General features: G+C 43.2%; 1 protein-coding gene across 1 annotated transcript in view; it reads right to left on the reverse strand.

Annotated features, from left to right (window-relative positions):
- ARHGAP10 (Rho GTPase activating protein 10) overlaps nucleotides 1-21,236 on the reverse strand; it is a gene marked incomplete at both ends in the record, with an annotated part of 223,928 nt that overhangs the window by 47,870 nt on the left and 154,822 nt on the right. The window contains 2 exons of the mRNA XM_084245750.1: nucleotides 18,070-18,229; nucleotides 19,579-19,684. Coding sequence (XP_084101876.1) covers nucleotides 18,070-18,229; nucleotides 19,579-19,684 — 266 coding nt within the window. The remainder of the gene's footprint in view (nucleotides 1-18,069; nucleotides 18,230-19,578; nucleotides 19,685-21,236) is intronic.

Below are 21,236 nucleotides of genomic sequence, written 5' to 3' on the forward strand. Positions count from 1 at the left end.
AGACTTTTCCCAAATTACCATGTATTCAAGTTACAGAGGTGATAATATCCATGACACTCCTGTAGTAATGTTGGTAAACGCACACCCAAAGAGTTCTCCAAAAAGGTTAAAAAAAAAATACCCAGCATCTCATGCACAGAAACATTTCTGCTCAAAGTTGGATGATTATTCTTGAGAGGTTTTTTCTTTCCATGCAGCTCTTGCCAGCTTTATATAAGTGAGTGTTCTCAGCACAGCTACATGTGGATGTGAGGCGCTGAGACCTTCGTAGTATTCAAGACCCTCATAACAGGTGAGAGGTGGCCTCTACTCCAGGTGAGATTCAATTTCTAAATACATTAAGGACAAAGCTCAATTTCACCTTCCCGCTAAAGTGTTTCTGATTAGAGGGTTAGAAAATATTCATGCATATATTTTTAAAACAGACCCTCACCCCTTTCAACTCAAGTCTCTTTGAGGGTCACATTCTGGAGCCCCCAACACCAATGTCCCCTTCTGGGGGCTCTGCCTTAGGGACGGTAACGGCATAACCCGAACCCAGTCCCTGCATCTGAATGGCAAAGTCTCGACAGGACAGCAGTTGGGTTCCAAGCACAAAAGGGAAGTTTTCTTGACAGACCTCAGGCGCAAATACACCCAATCACGAGGAACGAGCTCTGCTGCCTGGAGAAGGGCATTCTGTTGACTGGAAGGGGAATGCAGTCCGGATCAAATAGCCATTAAATAGTCATAGACCCACACTCAGGAGACAGCGCGCGGCATCCTCTGCACTGCCACTGACGTGTTAATCATCAAAAGTTGGCACCCACATCAGGAGCGAATCTTCAGCGCCTGCCAAACTGGGTCACGCATGCTTACCTTCGTCACAGGACAATTTCAAGGACTCTTAACATCACACGTTAGTTTACGGGAGGGTGAGCACACTCTACTTGGGATTTTTATATAACTTAAATCCCACTGACAAATGCAGAGGAACCATCGATGAACGCTAACACTTTATAAAGGATCCTGCCCAGAAAAAGGATTCTTCAATACCCTCAGGGTGACTCTTAATGGGTTCCAGAAATTTTAACTAGAACAAAAGTGTGTTTACAATTTAGAAACCTGTGGCTGTTTTTAAACATGGCCGCACATTCTTCACACTCTAACCCACCAAGAGGGGGCATCTATGACCCTGCCTTGAATCTGGATCAGCTCCCAACCGCACCCACCAACAGTGTGTGCCTTCGGGATGCAAAATGATGTCTGACACTGGATCATACAAAGCCCTCTGGTGTCTGCCTGTTGGCTGGGACACCCCCTCCCGTGCCTGCCGTGCCCCATGAACAGGCTGGTGTAGGTGCCTCTGCCCGCCAGTCCCAGAGGAGTCCAGCCTGTGTCAGGAACAAGTGAGGACAGAAGCCTGGAGAGATTCCAGCCCCAGCCAAGGAAGACTCCCCAGCTTATGCCTTTAGGAGGATCAGCATCATTTACCTACCTCCCAAACACACATAACCGTCATCTACTCATGAAGAGTGAAGTTAAGGGTATTTCACAAAACAACTGGTCTCTTCAAAAGCACCAGTATCATGTAAAACAAAAGCTAGAGAAACTATCCTACATTATGGAAGACTAAAGAGTCACAATAATTACATCACATACAAGGCCTGCGACTGGAAGGCATCCTGAATTGGGGGATTTTTCTACAAAGGTAAGGTTTGACATCTAGCCAATATGAACAGGCTTCTCAGTTACACATCTACAAGTCAACGCCTGCTCAATTGCAGGCTCTGATTCAGCAGAGCTGGATGGGAGTGGGAGCTAATTTTCTCATTTCTAACAAAATGCCAGGTAATTGTCCACTATTAGACCAGGAGCCACACTCAGGTGATGTATAATATTATGTAACTAAATTGTGTCAACTTCCTGTATTTGCCCTTGATTTTAGAAGACCCTATGCTGAGTATTTACAAATGAAGGTGCATGATATATGGGAGTGTAGTCTCAAATCGTTCAATAGCAGCAGCAATCACAACGAATTCTATGGCAGAGGATATACCAAATGCCTTTGTATTTGTTGGCAACCTTACTGTGAGTCCTAAATTTTTCAAAGGAGAGTCTGGAGAAAGAAACTGTATTAGGTAAATTAGTATCATCAACCTTATAAGGTTGCTAGACTGATTTCAAGGATACAGATGAAAAAACTGAATTTCTTGGAGAGATTGCAAAGATGAAAGAGTGAAGCACTAATTTTTTATTAGTTTTTTTATTATTTTTTTTACATCATTGTTCATTTTTAAACCATATTTGCTTCTCCCACCCCCTCAGGTGTAGTCCCCACAGTTTCCTTCACCAATGCACCTGTGCACCATCACCTCAGTCCCCATGTGTCAAGCAGTAATATTCTTGCAATTAAAACACTTTGTAGCCTTGGGAGAGCAACTTAACCTCCTCGGGTCTCAGTTTTCTGATCCAGACAAAAGGGCCGCACCAGACTAGAGGATTCCTCACCTCTCAAAAACGTGATGAACACAAGTCAATGCACCCTTTAGTCATGTATAGTGACGGTAGAGCGAGAAGTGATTTTCCTTCACCCTTCATAGTCCAGGGAAAGAATGAAAGCAAGCATATACCCAAACTGTCTCCACACGACCAAGACCAAGTTATTATAAAAATACCTCTGACCTCACAGACACCTAAGAGGATCTCACGGGATCTCCTTCTAGTTTGACCATCCAGACAAGGGACAGAACTACATTCCTCTAGACCAAGCTTCTCCTCCTCAGCACCACTGACATTTTGGTCTGATTTTTCTTTTTCGGTGGCAGGACCATCCTGTGCATGTTCGGCAGCGCCCCTGGTCTCTACCCCCTAGACATCCGTTGCACCCCATACCGGTGTGACAATCAAAGATGCCTCCACATTTTAACACTGTACACCTGAAATCTACATAATGTTATAAACCAGTGGCACTTCCGTTTAAAACAGCCAATGTTTTTACACATTGCCAGATGTCCGCTGGGGGACAAGACCCCCAAGGTTGACATCCACCACTATCAATTAGGGACGTCCTCCAGTAGGGTGCGTCTGAGCTCTGGTTCAGAATCTGTTCACAATGGCCAAGTCTTCACTGGCAGATGACATGAAGCTGAGATAGCTACTGGGTAACTTTCTGAGCAAGCAGTGTGTCCAAGAACCTTTCAGCAGGTTGGACTCAAATAAACCAGCCGTCCAGGATTCAGAAGGAAAAATCCCTCCGGCAATTCCTACCCATTTAAATAGCAGCTGCACAAATACCCCATGGAGAATATGGGATGAAAAAGTCAAGCAGGACAGCAGGGCAGGACGAGGCTAGCACGGTCTGCAGGGCGCGCCGACGACATGTTCACATTAACAGAAGCAGAGACACCTAGAGCGAGGAGGGCGTGACCCCAGCTGCAGGATTCCTGACTGCCTCCCTCGCACATTCCATTCTGACCTATAGTAAGAGAATCACTGAGAAACAGGTGTGTCCCCAGAGCAGTGTGACCAGGAAGGCGGGAAATTGAAAACCAAGTCACACAACTGAAGGACCTAGAAAAAAATGCAAAGGGCCCCAATACCTGAGAACTCCAGATTCTAAAAACACCCTCATATGGAATTGGCCTTGTGTGTGGCCAGAGGTCAAAGCCAGGGCTGATGGGTTGAGAATGCAAGAAGGTAAAGGTCAGCTGACTGTGAGGGGAAGCCTTCCCAGTTGTGGGATTTATACAACTCTTGTGCAGGTTAATTCTGGGGACAGTGAATTTCATGTCACCAGCTGTCCAAGGGCCTTTCTAAAAGAGGTTCAAACAGGACGCAGAGCTTGAGCAGCTGAGCCATGAAGCTGTGAGTGAGAGAACAGATACCATCCCCAAAAGAGAGTCTCACCAAGCTATCTAGCCAGGGACTCTCCTCAGTAGAGATGCTGACCTGCCACCCTTTTCTCTAGGATAGAACCACCCGTCCCTGACCCTGTAAACACACACACACAGCACCACGCCGAGACCTGCGCCCCCTTCGCTCCCTGGTTCAGTCAGTGGCACTCTGGGTTCTGATACATCCTCGGTGTTCCACCAACAGGCCGGGGGTGGCCCCGGTGTAGGGGAAAATCACAGCTAAGAATTCCTTTTATTCCCTTCCAAAAGAAGAATGTGTCGGATATTCACAAGTACATGAAAAGGCTTTTGTAAACTGTTATTTCATAAATACATTCATCATAAATAGTGTCACCCTTGCTTGGCCCCTGAAATCTAACCTTTTAATTCTCCCACAGACATCAACAGAGCAAGATGAGTAACCTCTTAGAACTTCATCTAAGCCAGAGCATATATATATTGTCCTCTATATCCTATTATGCAGAAATGTGCCATTTTTAAAAAAAACTATATAGATAACAGAGTAGTACAGAGCACTGTTCCGAAAAAGACCAGAGAACCTATTAATAAGTGAAGTGTGTGTGTTAAGGACGCAGCAGGGGGGAGGGCAGGGTAAGGGGAATCAGCCAGGTGCCTACAACTCTAAAACTGCTGTCAATTTGCAATAATTACATGAGAAGATAATTAATCACCTGCAGATCCAGTACTGTATTTTCATTTTTAGAATTTGTATTGTATGAAAAGATGCAGACAACATGTTGTTGTTCTTTAAATACATACCCTGTAAAAATATTCCAATTTCCACTTAAAAAAAACACTCCTCTGAAAGTCAATGGGGAAAGAAAAGTCACTAAAATTCATTTTCAGCGAAATAATGGAACATTCCTTCTGTTGATCGCTTGTCAAAGACCTCTCCAGATCTGTGTGGTATCAAACCTCCACCACTGTATCAAGCTCACAATTCTCTAGCTCAGGAATCTGGGTGTGCAGCCTCGGCTGGGGTCAGTCAACTGACTGGAGATAGAGGGAGGATGACAAGGGCTGGACATCTGAAATGTCAATTTCGTTGTCAGTGGACATGCTTGGTTTTGTCTGTTGGAGTCTGGGATGACCGGGTTGTTTTTTCCATCGGTCAGATGTCTGAGGTGGAAAGGCCGCATGAGCTAGGGTAGGGCTGGCTGGCATCTCTCTTGCCCTCTCTTACACCTCTTAGATGGTGAATCTGGGTTGTAAAGCCTCGTGATCTCACAGAGTTGGACTTCTTCCAAGGCAGCTGACTTCCCCCAGAAGGAATGTTCCAAGAGGAAGGAAGTGCAAGTTGTCAGTCTCTTTAAGTCATGGCTAAGAACCACTTGTGCCTTAGTCTAATCATCCAAGTAGTATCAGGGCCCACCCAGATTCACAGGAAGGAGACATCAGCCTTGCTGTCTCAAAGGGAGGCATGTTTAAGATCTGCGGGCATCTTTAATATGCCACAAAGGGGCACATTTATTTCATGTCCTCATCTGTTATCATGTGTATAATAACCAGACGATGGTTTGGATATCATCAAAACAGCTTAACAATATAAATGCTTCCCTAATAAATGGAATGTGCTAACAGATCGACTATTTCTCCTACCACTACATCAAGCTTTCGCCACCTAAGGACAAGATGGCCACACAAAGGGGTCATTCATCAGAAAGGATGGATGTGAAAGAATGTAAGGAGCTCAAACTCCAAAAAGAATCAGACTCACTATGAAAAGTTTCTTTAAACTGAAGCCTGATTTCTCCAGCAATTTCTAGTTTTATCTAACAGATTAGTCAAACTGGCAGATATCTTGCACTCTGAGATACAGAAGTAGAATAACTAGTTGGTGATTTTAAGTATGTATGTGGTAGTTGGGAGTCTTTTTTTTTTTTTAAGATTTTTATTTATACAAGAATTAGGGTACAGGTCAGAGGCGCGGGAGGGTGAGAGAATTCACCAGAGACAGAGCGGGGAGCAGAACAGGCAGATGACTGAAATACACTGCTGAGGGGAGCAGCGGGCAAGTCAGGAGAGGTCTGCTGCGCCATGTGGGTAGCTCCCTCGCCAGCTGGGAATCGAACCTATGCTGAAGAGGCTGTGGACAGCTTCACAGCCTGGCTTGCTCAACCCGCTGCGCCACCAGGGAGGCCCCAGGATTTTTTTTTTAATCAAAGAAGAAAACTACAAATGGGCCATAATTTCCCCAACCTGATAACACTTTGATAATATTGACACATAAAGAATACTGGAAAAATACTAAGTTTTAATCCTCCCCTTCTCTCCCTACAAGAAAATTTGTCAATAATTATTTGTCAATAATTTCATTGAGTCTAGGAAAATGAAAGTCACCTGTGTAGAGAGCTGCAGGTATGTATAATTTCTATGTATGCCTTTTAACACACAGGATCATAATAGAGATTTAGCTCTATACTTTGATTTTCAGCCATGCATTCAAATATTAACTGAATGCTCACTATGAGACATGCAGTGTTCTAGACATTGGAATGAATGAGTGCGTGCAAAGGCCCTGAGGCAGAAATAAATTTCACATGTTCCAGGAACACCAAGGAGACCAAGGGTGCCTGGAGTTTGACAGATAAGGGTATGAATGGGAATCTGCAATAAGTGGCATGCGATTTTTTATTTCATTCAGAATGTGGAAAATGCTAGCTTCTTGAAGGATCTTTCTATTTCAGTGTATTCACTTTCTATTAGTGCATAAGAAATTACCACCAACTCTGAAGCTCATGACAACACATCTACTATAATGTATTTTCTGTTTCTTATTGTATATACGGAAACCGTAAGTTATCTTAAAGCTTCCAAACATCAAGAATTCAGGCCCATTGTAACTGGTTCATCTGCTCAAGTCCTCAGCTCACAGGGCAGTGATTAAGGTATCAACAAGTCTGCATTATGGAAACTCAACAGGGGATGAATCCGCGTACAGGCTCGTTGGAGTCACTGGCAGAATTAATTTCCTTGCCACTGAAGGACTGAGGGCTCTGACTTCCCAACAAAACATACGCCTGGGAAAGATATCCCATCACCCTTGATTCTTAAAATTTATTTCTTTATACCTACAAGAACTGGGATATAGGCAGAGTTGCAGGGGGGTGAGAGGATTCACCTGAGACAGAGTGGGGAACAAAACAGGCAGACTAACCAAAATACACTGCTGAGGGGAGCAGCAGGCAAGACAGGAGAGGTCTGTGCCATGTGGGTTGCTCCCTGGCCGGCTGGGCTGGGGATCGAATTTGCACTGCAGAAGCTGTGGACAGCTTCGCAGCGCTGAGCTCAACCCCCCGTGCCACCAGGAAGGCCCATCACCCTTGATTTTACTGGCTAGAATCAAGCCCCCAGTCCCACTAGCACTCAAGGGTCTGGATCACTGGAGGCCACCCTTAGTTGTGTCCACCTCTGTCAGTATTTACAAATCTACCTCATTCTTTTTATGGACCACCAAGAGTTTCCTCTCATAGCCACCACATAATTTATTGACTCCTCTTGCCTACCACTAAAGGCTATTTGTTTCTGGAGCTTTCTCATGGAGATGCATGTGGCACTCTATGTTTCTACGAAATTTGGGGAGAATATCTGTAGAGTGCTTTGTAGCAGACAAACTGCCTTCAAAGCATGAGTGCATTTTAAAATTTTGCTGTCCAGCTGCCCCAGAAAGGCTACTCTAGTTCACATTTGCACCCACAGTGCCAGAGACAACTTCTCTCCCGTCATTTACTGGAACTTTACAGCCTTCTTCAAATAGGTGTTCTTCACCTCCTGATTCAGGCTGACATAGACTCAGGTAGTTTATCTTTTCTTCATTTGGGCTTCCACTCAGGTAATACAGCTTTTGGGATCAATCATAATAGATCCGATTCCCCCACTGTATGTTCTCATTCTTACTGCTTTTAAGAAGCCATTTTAGTCATTACTTTTAGTCTGTTACCACAAGGGATCATTTTAGTTTATCTAATAGCACCTCAATCTGTTCCCCTGCACTATCTAGGTATACCAGCTGATCTGTAGATAAGGTAAAACCTTCCCCTTCAGTATTCTATACCTCCTCCTTCTTTTCTCTCCTTTGTTGTCTAGTATTTTTAATACAGTTTTGATTAGTAACAGCAAGATGTGTCAAGCCTCATGTTCAAAGGCTTGATAAACATATCAACAGTTAAAGGAGCACACAGAACACTAACTTAAGTGTTAAAGTGTACATTTTAAGTTATTTTTAGGAAGTAGTCATGATTTCTGCTTTCTTAAAGTACTGGATTAGGAACTGATATAAATTCTTCCAAATGCTTTAAAGGCCTCTGATAAAAGATTTTCTCCTCAGACTTAATAACATGGTATGTGATATTCATATGTTTCTTAATATTGAATTGTCCTCATTATTTCAGGAATGAACTCAACTTAGATTGAAATATTAGTCTATTAAAGTGCTGCTGTTATTTGTGGATGTATTATTTAAGATCTCTGCATAATATTCATAAATAAAATTGATCGACAACTTTCTCTCTTACAGACTTTGGCGTGAAGGCCCTCCTGGTGTCATCTATAAAGAACCTGAATTTTACCTTGACCCTGCCAGGAACCAGTTTAAATACCAAACGATTAAGCTGTTCCTTCCAAGTTTAACATAACTAACTTGTGACAATATCAGAGTCTGGTGCTTTTTGAGGAATGGATGGCAGAACTTTGAAATGGTGTCTTTTGTTTCTCCCCTCACTAATTTCATTCAGATTTTCAAAATTCTATGTATTGTGTATCTCTGGTTATTCCCACATTATTCCTGTTTCTTGTGAATCTTCTCACACACCCCTTATCTTGCTTTTATCTTGACAAGTCTGGCCCAGTTTATCTGTTTTTCATTATTTTGCCCCCTCACTGCCCTCCCCCCAGAAAACCTGAGATTTATTTTTTAAAAATACTTTTTTTTCTTAATTTATTAATTTCATCTTTTATATACTTTCTTCAAATTGGGGGATCGGGTAATGGAAGCTTAATTTACTTCATTCTTTCTGGCTTAGTGGTCCAATTACTTAAGTTATAAACTTCCCTCAGGATATAATTTTGGCCCTTGTTTTAAAGGTTTGATATGCTTCTTTTCCAATTTTTCTAGATATTCTGTAATTTCTTAAGTTTCTCCTTTGACCCATAAATCATGAAAGTTTTTAAATTTCACACGTCCAGGGAACTTTCTTCCTTCTATCATTATTACTGTTGTTAATTTCTAGATGTCGAGTGTTATGATCAGAAAAAGCAGTCTGCATTGTTTGTCTTTTTGAAATTTCGGGTTTCTTTTTGCCCAAAAGTAGATATTCAAGACTTATAAACACTACTTTATTGTCTTCTGAGCTGCTGTAGGAAAATATGAGGCGAGCAGATGTACCTTCCCAAAGGAATTTTTTTTTCCTCAAAATCCAATAACAGACCCACAATATTCTCTCTCTAAGGAGAAATTCTGGATGTCTTAAAATACAGAATTGACATTTCCCCAAATTCAGTAAACTCTTTGATCAGATTAAGGTCTCCCGTTGATTCAGGAAAAAAAGTTTCTTCTATTTCACCACCAAGATTATTTCTGCCCTCCGTGTTTCTCTACCCAGCAGAGTCTTGAGAGCGATCTCCCTCACCCGCCGCGTGCACTAGTTTCTGACGTCCTATATCTTTCTAATTTCAATGAATACAACTGTTTCATCGCTGGTGGTATAATCTATTTAACTTTTGAGTCTATTCATTTCCATTTTTAATTTGTTCATTTGTCTTGAAATGTTTTTTTTTAGGTGTCAGTCTGCTTTCTTAGCAAGTGCCTTTTAAAAATTGTCTTTCACCACTTTATTTTTGAACTCCCTTTTTACTGGAAATTTAGTTCCTCCACAGACATCAATTTTAGTAACTTCATTTCTTCTCTTTCTTAAATCAGTATTTCTTCCAAAATAGTTTCTTCATCCACAGTTTACATTTGTCTCCTCCTGCTGCTTACATTCACGTAGCTCCACACGGGTTATTCTGGGCTGATTTCAATTACACTGATGTTTTAAACGGGCAGCTCTGTCAACACTTTCCATTCACACCACTACACTACGGGTGACATCTCCTTGAATCTCTTCCCATGTTTTGGGTCTGTTTTCTTCTTCTATGTGCTACAATTTTGCCTGCCCAAAGTTCTACAGACTGAGCACATGGCATTTAGGTCAGCTAGAGTTGCCACAACAGAACACCACAATGAGAAGGCTTAACCAGCAGGAATCTATGTTCTCATGGTTCAAAAGCCTGCAAGTCCAAGACCAAGGTGACAGCAGAGCTTGGTTTCTTCTTCCTTGGCTTGCCAATAGCCCCTTCTCGACGTGGCCTCACACTGCTTTTCCTCCATGCAAGGAACATTCTCTGTCTCTTCTAAGGACAGCAATCCTATTGGGTTAGGGATCTATCATGATGTCAATTAAACTTTAATGACCTTCTTAAAAACCCCATCTGCAAATGTAGTCACATTCAAAACTGTGGCTTTATGAGTCCCCATGAATTTCAAAGGGACACAATTCAAACGTCCATCTCTATCCCAGGGCTATAAGGAGAATAAGGACTCGACCAGGGCAATTTGCACACTGGCTTTTGACTTCAGGTTTGCCAAAATGCCCACCTCTAAGTTCTCTTGCTTCGTAGCCCCGTACAGGATTCCAGCAGAGGCCTGGCCCTTCAGCAGGAGTGTCTGTCCTAAGTGGCCAGTGCAGAAGTTGGATAACTGGATCATATGGATTCTTGTTTTTAATGTCTTAAGAAGTTTCTACAATGCTGCACCAATATACATCCCCACTAGAAAAGGGTCCCATCTCTCCTCATCCTCTCCAACACCCATTGTGTCTTGACTTTTGGATAACAGCCCTTCTCATAGGTATGAGATGATATTTGAAGCGGTTTTGATTTGCATTTCCAAAGGGGGACTTTTGTAGATTGCATAAGCATCTGATCCATTTTGCATCCGTGGGAGCTGAGTTAGAAGGAAAACAGAGCTGAACCATGTGCTTTTTTAGAAACTTCATTTGCTGGTCCTGCATCTTTTCCTCCATTTGGCTGATAATCACCAAGGCATTTTGTTTCTTTTAAACTATTTTTGGTTTATGCTGTAAGATTCTGAGATCTGTCTATACTCTGCCATCTTAAAGCATGTACCTGCATATCTGTTTTAGATAACAATCAAAAATAAATAAGCAGAAAGTAATATACTATCACCATGGCAACCTGCAAGTAAAGCTTGATATACTTCACTCCTGCCCCCACTCTCTCCATAGTCTGTAAATGGGACACATTTTCATGGAATTACTTCACCCAAGCAGGGGTCCTTAACTAAGATCTCCCATAGACACTGTGTTTGCCCAGGAATCGTATGTAAACAGTGTATATGCATTTGTCATTTTTTCAGAAACTGGGATTGTTATCTTTGATCAGATCCTCATGGGGATATGAAATATAAAAACCGAGAAGGAATCACTGATGGAAAACAATGAACCAGACAGCTGCCAAGAATAGGAAACAAGAGAGGATAAGGACCATTTTACAACCATTTGGATTCATCTGAATAATAAAGTCAAGTTAAGAGAGTTTTCTTTTAAGTTACATGGAACTTGGGTAAAACCACTGCAGACTTGCAAAAACATTCAAAGTAGATGTGTCTGCGGCTTTAGGAATTGTAGGCAAAAGCCCAAGCCTGCAGGAACCAGGGAATAAAAGAATAATACTCTAGAAACAATGGGCCTTCCCCATCCATCCATCAATACACGCTGCTCACTTTGCGCTCGTTAGCACGTTAAGCACAAATGACCTAATTTCTTCATCAAATTTTGAAAATGATGACTAATCTGCTTAGCAGTCCTCATTTCCACCTCAACAGAGAAGCCCAGCCTTTGAAGCCTTCCCTGGAGAAGGGATATTTCCACGTTTACTTATTGCTGAGGTAAGGAAAGAAAAATAATTACTTAAAAAAAGGCAGAGTCTATAAATAAATTCCACTTTCAATATACCAAAAAAAAAAAAAAAAGTAAAGTTGATCTAGCCACAAATTAAAGAGAGCAGGGGGCAGATACTGAGAATAACAGGTCCAGATAGGATCCAGATCTTGTGCGTGTCTGAGGCACACTCTTTCCTCACGTGAGCAAACACAAAATGACTGGCGTTCACAAGGGATGATAAACCTCCTTCAAAACCTATTAATCCAACCACTTCAGAGATTTGGTTTGGCACAATCTACTATTTGCAGCCCATGTGCACTTTTGGTAATTAAGAATAAGGAATAATGACGACAAACAATACACCAGCTGGGCACTGATTAACCAGAACTTTCTCATGCACATGCCCAGGCCCTGGCACGCACAGCTGTAGTGACTATATAAAGCGCGTGACTTCACGAAATCAAATACAGAGATTTCCTTTCTTACTCCCACACATTCCAACAAAGACATACATAAGCACTTTTGTGCAATTGAAACTTGGAAGCAGCCATGTAGAAATATCGGCGGAGACACTATGCATCATTTAAGCTTAAAAGGAAAAAAATACAGTCTTGTTGTTTTTGGGACCAGAGACAGACCACAAGGTACTTCTAACTGTGGGATTTAACTGCTTGAAACCCTTTTTGGAACCAGACAGGTTATGAATGAACAAAGCAAGCTGTGCGACCTTGGACAGGTTTATGTCGACTCTCCAAGATTCAGCTTCTTCTTGCATTCACCTACAAACTGCACACAACACTACTTACTACCTGGCCTCTCAGGCTGGGCCAGCTGTTTGTGCACAGACTGGAGGAACAAGAGCCAAGAGCATGTGCAGCACCAGGCGCTCTGGAACCCTTAGGCGGAACTGCTTCCCTAAGACACCAGAATGCTCAGGAAAAAGAATCCTGCATTCTGTAATTTTATCCACTATACTCACTGCAGGCCCACCTCCCTGGCAGTGAATGGAATGGGTAAGTATCTTCTAAAGAAACAACAAAGTTGATTCACAAGAGGAACTCCTACCTAGCACATTCCACCTTGGAAGTGCAGAATGGGTCTTAACTCAGCATTGGACAAAGAAAGTTACTAGTTTCTCCTAGGTCCAAACACAACAAGTTAGGCCACATCACTAGATTTCTGCTGAGTCAGAGCTGGTGGCACTGCTGTCTTTCTCACTAAGTGCTGGACTTCTAGAAAACAAATTTTTTTTTTCTCTTAATCTTTTTCGTGAGGCAAGGAGGAACAGCTTAATAAATGTGACTTAAGGGCCTCCCCTGGTGGCGCAGGCAGTTGAGCGCAGTGCTGTGAAGCTGTCCACAGCCTCTGCAGAGCCGGTTCAATCCCCTCCGGACGGCAAGGGTCCCACATGGTGCTGCAAACCTCTCCTGTCTCTCCCGCTGCTGCTTTCAGCAGTATATTTCATCAGTCTGCCTGTTCTGTTCCTCGCTCTGTCTGTCTCTGGTGAATCCTCTCATCCTCCCGTGCGTCTGGCCTGTACACCAACTATCAGGTCACTTTTACCATGAATAACTTCACACACGGATGAGTAGATAGAGCAATGATTTAATGGAGAGAACATAACACACTCCGATGTGCATATCACTTAGTGGCATCAGTCACTGATCCATGACCGATCTTAGTTTATCAATATCTCCAGATTATCCTGAACCAGATTCCAGGTCAGGACAGCTCTTTAGTAAGCTCTGGGTAATTAGGTTTCACTCTCTCCTAAATTCTGGATACTCCTATCTCTGTAGTTAACGAGCAACATACAATACTGCAACAGCTCATAATACTACAGACCCACAGAATTTATCACTACCTGATCAAGAGAAGGCCGATAAAAGTCCCCCGATCTCTATGGCTTGGGGGTACTTTTCCTATGACTACCTAAGAGATCGTTAAAAGAAAAACAGTAATTCTAGAAATACCTGTAGGAGAAGAAATAAAGACTTTGAGCAAGCCCATGGAAGGAGGAGGACAAGTTTGTTCTGGATGGCTGACTCACCTAAGGAATACTGACAAGACTCCAGTTTTTAAAACTTTTTAACATAAAGGTTTCTTAGCAAAAGCTCAGAACACAGAGGAGGGAGCAGATCTGAGGAGGGTGAGTGTCACCCAGACCTGGCCAAGCCCAGGCAGAGGGGTGGGGGAGCTTTGACCAGAAGCAGAGAGAGCCCGGCCCACTGCAGCACCCGGACCCTTGAGAAAATGAGGGGACTCATGGGGCGCGCTCAATAGAGCTTATGTGTGAAAACAGAAATAAAGCTACCCAAACTGATTCCTGCCTTCGGGGTCATGCTCAGGAGAAATTAACCAAATGGAAAGTTCACACACGGAGGGCCTTTGAGGGACTTTCTGTGCCAAATTAATCCAGTGACATAAGGCCACATGGCCCCTAATTATTTATTTTTTTGGAAGCAGAACTTGAGTTTTGTTTTTTTTTTTTCCTATGTCCTTGTTTGTTTTTCACAACATAGGCTTCCTCCCCTCGGGTGCGGTCACCACAGCTTTCCTGATTTTAACCTGTATTGACTACTGTCTCTGATAGCCCCAGGCTGCTCAGTCAAGTTCACCTGCACTTTTCAAATGGCTGAGACACAGCCTTCATGTGGACTGGGGAAGGCACTTCCACAGCAAAGAGGAAGGAAGGGCTCTGCAAGGCCCAGCGACCTTCATCTCTGCTGGAGAAACAAGTCTTCTGACAAGTCTGGGTCCCTGCTACCTGCAGGCTGGCCAGGTGATAGCACCCCTGAGCGCAGCCTGGATGGGACTGGTCCACCCCTGCCCGCACCAACTTCTCTCCCTATTATTAACATCATCAGACCCTCCCGGATGGCGTTCTCATCCTCCCTCTGAGACACCCCACGAATCTAGTCCCTGGATTTGATCTCACACACATCACCAGAGACATATCACCAGAAGCTCTCCACCCTGGAACTCTCACCCCAGACCCCTCGCTGCCTGTTATCCCTCTACTGTGACGACCCTCACTGCCAGCTGCAGCCTCCTGAGGCAGTTTACCTGGAAGCCACGCAAGGTCCCGGTATCAGTAAAACCAAATGAAAGCCCACAGTGGCGCTCTCCAGCCTCCCGTACCTGGCCAGTGCCTTTCCACCTGCTCCCAACAGGGGCAGCCCTTCCAGAACACACTAGCTCTGTGCTTCTCTGACGACACAATCCTCAAGCTTCTCCACCTGTCACACCCCATTCCACAACCTCTTCAGACACCTACTGAGGAATCTTTCCAAATCCCTCACACTTGGACATGCCGGCTCCTCTGCAGCCTCAGCAGTTTTCTGTCTGTCCACACCGAGTCTCCAGCATGTCTGCAGTTACCACCGGCCATGTCTTCGTCGCCCCCTTGGACACACTGTGAGCCCCCAGTCTCACATCATGTCCGATTCAGAGCAGACACACACTTCAAATGTACTCAATTAACCCACAGCAGATACATTTTAATATGCCCAAGTGCTACGGCACAACTCCAACTTGAAACTCCCTGGGAATTTCTCAGCGTGCTGGTCCACCTGGGAAAGGCAAGAGCAGCAAGGCCTTGGTAATGTTTCTGGCCTCCAAACACTTCTTTTAAAAGAGAGTCTCAATGTATTATGTGGCAATGAAGCCAAAACATATGGATTAAGTTTCCTATAAAGTACATATGGGTTTTATAAAAACAGGCAAGAGGCTAGGATAAAATGCGATCGCCAACCAGATTAACGAGGAGTTTTTTTCTTACTCCAAAATTAACAGAGAACCTTCTTGCTTTCATTATAGGTTGAAAGTTGCCTCTTCTGCCTGGGTGTCAACATTTTTCACATTCTCAGGGAGGAAAACTAAGTAACTGAAGAAAAGAAATCATCTTCCTTCAATTGTCATCCTCCACAGCCGGGTCCTCTCCTTGGACACTACCCAGGCCTGCTGCCCCCTCTCCAGGTTCCCATCTCTGCTCTGCTTATCTGTGATCACCACTTCGTATCTCCTCACAAGACAGTTCTTCTCAGCCTCTCCTATCTCTCTCCTTCTCTTTCCCACTGCAAACATGTCTGAGTGGCACTGCCCCCCCCCCCCGCCCGGCTACCCTCAAGTCAAACACAGGTGCTATGGGTGGTCTGTGTGGGCCAGTTGCCAAGGAAACCTGTGGCTCATCCGGGGACAGAGTCCATATAAAGTATTGCTGCGCACCTCCTCGTCAGCAGAAATGGTCCCTTCACAGCAGAGCGCAGACTCTGAAGAGAAGCCCAGCTGAGCTGGAACAAAGCTCAGGGGATGAGCTTGAGTGGACAAGGATGGCATCAGAGAGAAAAGCCAGGTAATGGGGTAATTGTTCTCAGAAAGATGAACTAACCCAAGCTAACAGCTTCTCCTCCTCCTTCCCCCAAAGTAGGTACCCCAACTACCTCTGCTTCCAAAGGTAAACTGATGCGCTCCATGAGGAGTCTGAGGCTCAACAGTGCACCCCTCACACCTTGACAGGAACCCCAGGATCTGAATTAACACTGGCTGGGTGTTCACAGCACTGTGGGGCCTGGCCACCGAGGGAGAGGGACCCCAAGAGCCCTCCACTCAGCTCTGGAAAGCTTCATCTCCGCGAGCTGGCCCCATTTGATCTGCTCTAACTATTATAATGGGATCATCGTTGCCACTTGGAAATTCCTGTAAGATTTGTTAACAAGGTAAAAGCAGCACTATCTACTTCCCAGCAGAAAAGTCAGGTACTTAACGTCCCAGCTTCAAATAAGAGAAGAAAATAGGAGCCGCAGCATGAAATGCCAATCCTTTTATGCCAGAGTAAGACCCAGAGCCCAGATTTTCACAAATAAATTGCATAAAAGTTCCCTAATTGGGACTTAATCTAATGATGGCTGCGCCACCAAACACTGTCTCAAAGCTGTGGTCTCATTTCTTTTTCTGTAAGTGCACAGTAGCCATCATTCCACGAAGCTGTCTGGCGAGCCCAGTGCATGTGGCTTAAGGACAGTGAGACAGGATTATAAAAGCAGGCATAAATTCATCACCAGCTACGGCCCCCCAAAAGATATCCAAACATGTCTATAAACAAATTGCTGTCACTATACTGGGAAAGAAAATTTTCCAATCGAGTTTCATCTTTTCAGTGGGATCCAGTATTTGCACAAGCTAGAACCCCAAAAATCTCCTGCCCTGCTCCCCGTAAAGGGACCACACCTGTGTTGCTCAGTCTCTTTCCCACTCGGTCTCTCCCCTCAAACCATACTGCATACATCAACTCATCATTAAGTGTTCCTGTGCATCTGCTATGTACCACATATTACTCTACGTGTACAGAAAGACCGCTGCCCTCCAGTGTCTAGCAGGGAGAAAGAGCTAACAACTAAGAAAATAAGCAAATTACGTAGCACGTCAGACAGGGGCAAGGGCGATAGGATACAGGCTCCAGAACAGGGTTCTAACTCCCTTATTTGATCTGCTTTACATCAGGGTTGTAATAAACATCCTTACATCCCAGCACCAAATACACGCATTTCACAGAATCTCAATTTAAAAAAAAAACAACAACAACAAAAAAAAAAAAACACCTCACTGGAAACATGTAACTGCTATAATGCAATCGATTAAAAAAATGCTAATCTAAAAAAAAAAAAAAGCTTTAAACAAATGACCCCGCATTTAAACAGGTCTCAAATTCCCTATCTTTTAAGGCAGAAGTGAGAAAAATGATTAGCAAGGTCCAGATTTATCACTGATAGAATAAAAAGTCTAAAGGTTCTTGAAAGACTCTAACAGAGAACAGGTAATAAGGCGTGTCACCTAAAAGATTATTCACTTTAAACCAGAGAATATTAACCTGGGGTCCCCCTGAAATTATTAACACAGCTGGGGGAGTAGGCTAGCTAATATGGAAAAACAATTTCAGTGAGAAATCCAAAGACAGGCACAAAGGCTACAAAATTCTAAATCGTTTACAATGGCATGGCACAAATTCACTTTCATCACAAATGTTTCTTCCTTAAACCAATGAGACAAGAGAAGACCAGGGAAGCGTCAGGTTATGGAAGTCTACCAGGGCTGAAGCTCAACGAGAACGTCACAGAACCAAGCTCACCATGATAATAAAATCATATAAAAACAAAAGAAGGGAAAATTCAGAGGCTCTTGTACGTCACATGGTCCTACAGCCAAACCAGCAACTATTAACGAAGAAGTCTTACCTTTTCATGGTTTTCAATTAAGATTTCCACAACAATATTCTGAAACTTCAAATCCATGATGGCAGCCACAGTTTCTTCCTGTGGCCTCATCAGAGTCGGTCCAAACACCACTCCTAAATTTGCCACCGTCATCAGGTTCTGCTTGGAGTGATTTGAAACACTAAGATGGAAGAGGAGAGAAAACAAAGGTCTCTGGGTAAAAGGCAGGCAATAGCTGCAAAGTACAAGATTCTGCTCTGTCCATTCCACTCAATATTTCCCTAAAAACCAGGAGTCCAAGATTTGGTTGTCCTCATGGTCTACCCCAAAAATAAGTGGATCTGACAAAACTCTACGTGCTGAGGCCCTGTCTACTTCCCGCTTCTCTCTGAACTCTGCTCTAGCCACACTGGCTTTCTGAGTAATCCCACATGTACCAGATGTGTGTCCTCACACCGGCTGTTCTCTCCTACTTAAAACACCCTTCTTTCCCCAGGTTATTATTGCCTTGCTTCCAGAGACTCTAAGGCTACATGCAGTTCTAAGAATTTCCTTCAAAAGCACACAGAGCTTGGTCAGAGTATTCATTCTCACCCCTTCAGTCCACAACTACCTACTGTGCAGTGAGCAACCTGGACAACTGTCCATGGTCATCCTGCCCTTGAATTCTAGTCTCCATTCAAAGGTCTCATTCACAATGAGATGTTCCATAACAACCCTCTCTCTAGCCTCACACCTGACATATATTTTCCACCCCTTTACTTCACTTTGTAAATTCATCTGTAATCTCCCTCATAGAAAGAAGGGACGGGACCTCCTCAAACTAGAGACTCTGTCTATCTTATCCAATTCTGTATCTTTGTATTCACTAGCACCTCGGCCAAATGAATGATTGGCTGTACTAATATTAGGGCCGTAGGCAGGTGTCAATACCCTCTGGCCTTCAGTTTTTCTTTTTGTTAAAATAAAGGTCCTAAAACACAATGTTCCCTCATCTTCCTCTCGTCTCTAAAATTCTGTAATTATTGTGACGTAGGAGACATTTTTATGTGAAGAAAGAGTTAATGTCTCAACTGAATGATTCAATTTTGCTTACTTTTTTAAAAAGTAAAAAGAAAGGAATGGACCCTATGAAATAACTACTTATTACTGGATTAAGTAAACTTAAAGGACATGTTTAAACTTAGAGAGTTAGGTAGGTGTGAAACCAAGCTAAATATGCTAACAGTCTTATAATCACATTTCCAAAATCTGTGTACAGGGAAATGTGTAATATTCTCTTCTCTTACTTCAAATCAACCCTGAGTTGCTGGCAGCAATGTTAAGCAAATAATTACCCGACTTTACGAGAGCATCCTATTTCAATACTCTTGTCCAAAACACACACAATGAGTCAAATCTCCAGCCTGCCCTTCCAGGTGCGGTCCGAGGTATCGTGTACACTGCCTCAGTTCCAATCGCTACGACTCCAAGATCCCCACACAGCACCCAGAGCAAAACAAAGAAAGTTCAGACGAAAAAGAGGCTTACTTTGTTAAGTGTTTCACCAAAATATCCAACATTTCTTTATTTTTCTCTGGCAGTTTGTGGACCAGGAAATGGATAGCATTAACACGAGATTCTGGGCTGCCGCTTTCTTTAAGAAAAAAGAAAAACAGTTCAGTTAGGATGGGACTCAGAACCAAGCATATTCCTAAAAATCGATTACAATGGTTCATCTGTTCACCTTTTCAACCAGAATTTAAGCACATGTTGCTACCTGTAGGAGGAAAAGGAGCTTATCTCCTATGCCCCCCTGAAGAGGTGGTTACATCTGGCACCTTTTCCTCTGTTCCTATGGAAGAACAGAGCTCCTGTGGGGCCTCCTTCCAGTGCACTTCATCTGTTCACCACACATATGATGGAGGCTGGTCACTAGATCACAGCTCCACAAAAGGTTGCAAATAAAATACCAGCAAATATGATATCCCCTGTTTGGATTGAATTTTATTTCCAAAAAAGAATTCTACCTTCTGGTACTTCAACATGCTTATTTGAAATGCAATCGGGATTTCTTTTGCTCAAGTGTGGTAAGACACGCAGACACAGAAGCGGCTGTCATGAATGAAGCAATTTACACCAAGAGGTCCCCAGAAGCAGGGGACCTGCCATACCCTGCTGGTCTACCAGGGGAAGCACCAGGGTCAGTTGAGGCAAAATGGGGCAAGAAGCTGTAGTGCAGTTTCTGTGGAAAGGGACAGGAGGGAGAGAGTAAAGAGGCCTAGGGTTGGCTGGTTGTAATTTATCAGGGGCCTCTGGGACACAGGGGCTACTGTGAGTTATCCAGCACCCAGCCCTGATGTGACCAGGACAGGAGAACACTGGTCTAAACTTCAAGAACATGAAAGGGGGAAGAGGATTCCATGTAGGTTCTAGATTGGTTGATCACAAGGGCTTCTGGGGTCCTGATAATAAGCAATTTCTTGATGGAGAGGCTAATTACATGGTATCTTCACTTGGGGAAGGGTCGCTGAGATATACACATTAGTTGTGCATATCTTGGTTATGCACAAATTTCACTTAATAAAAAGTACCCATGACAAACCTCACTCTAAGAAGGATGAGTCAGGGCCTTTTAGGTTTAATCCCTCCAGAGTTTCCCTTCCTTTTTTGTAATGAAATGTTCCAACAGCCTAGGTCATTGAATCTGTCCGTGTCATTAAAGGGACTTCCTCACCATCGATGTTATGAAAAGTCAAGTAGCTTCCAAAGCTTGGACAGTTAAGTTTGTTCCAGTTTACACTTCCAATAGTCTTATTTGAGAGTAAGCAATGACATTTCACAACCGAGGACACTGAGACAGTGGTTACTAATAATAAGGAGGCAAAGGTTATGAAATGAAAAAGGTGGATGATAAACCAGAAAGCAAATCATCAAAGCTTGCTACAGGACCGAAAACTTGGATGTGGACTCAATTTGTCACAGAAAGCAAATGGACAGCTGTCAAAAGGCAGGGAAGAAAACATAATCAAGTCTTTAGCAATAAAGCCCTATTTAAATAAAAGCTGGTGAAAACTTAAGGCAACAAAAATATAATACCATTTTCCACCACAGCTTTGATATGAAAAATAAAATTAAAGCAGGCGCTAAAAAAAAGTCAGAATTTCCAAAAAAAACAAAGGATAACTTTCATTTTGTACATTCAAATA

This window comes from Talpa europaea (genome assembly GCF_964194135.1).
Source record: "Talpa europaea genome assembly, chromosome: 10".
NCBI classification, from domain to species: domain Eukaryota; kingdom Metazoa; phylum Chordata; class Mammalia; order Eulipotyphla; family Talpidae; genus Talpa; species Talpa europaea.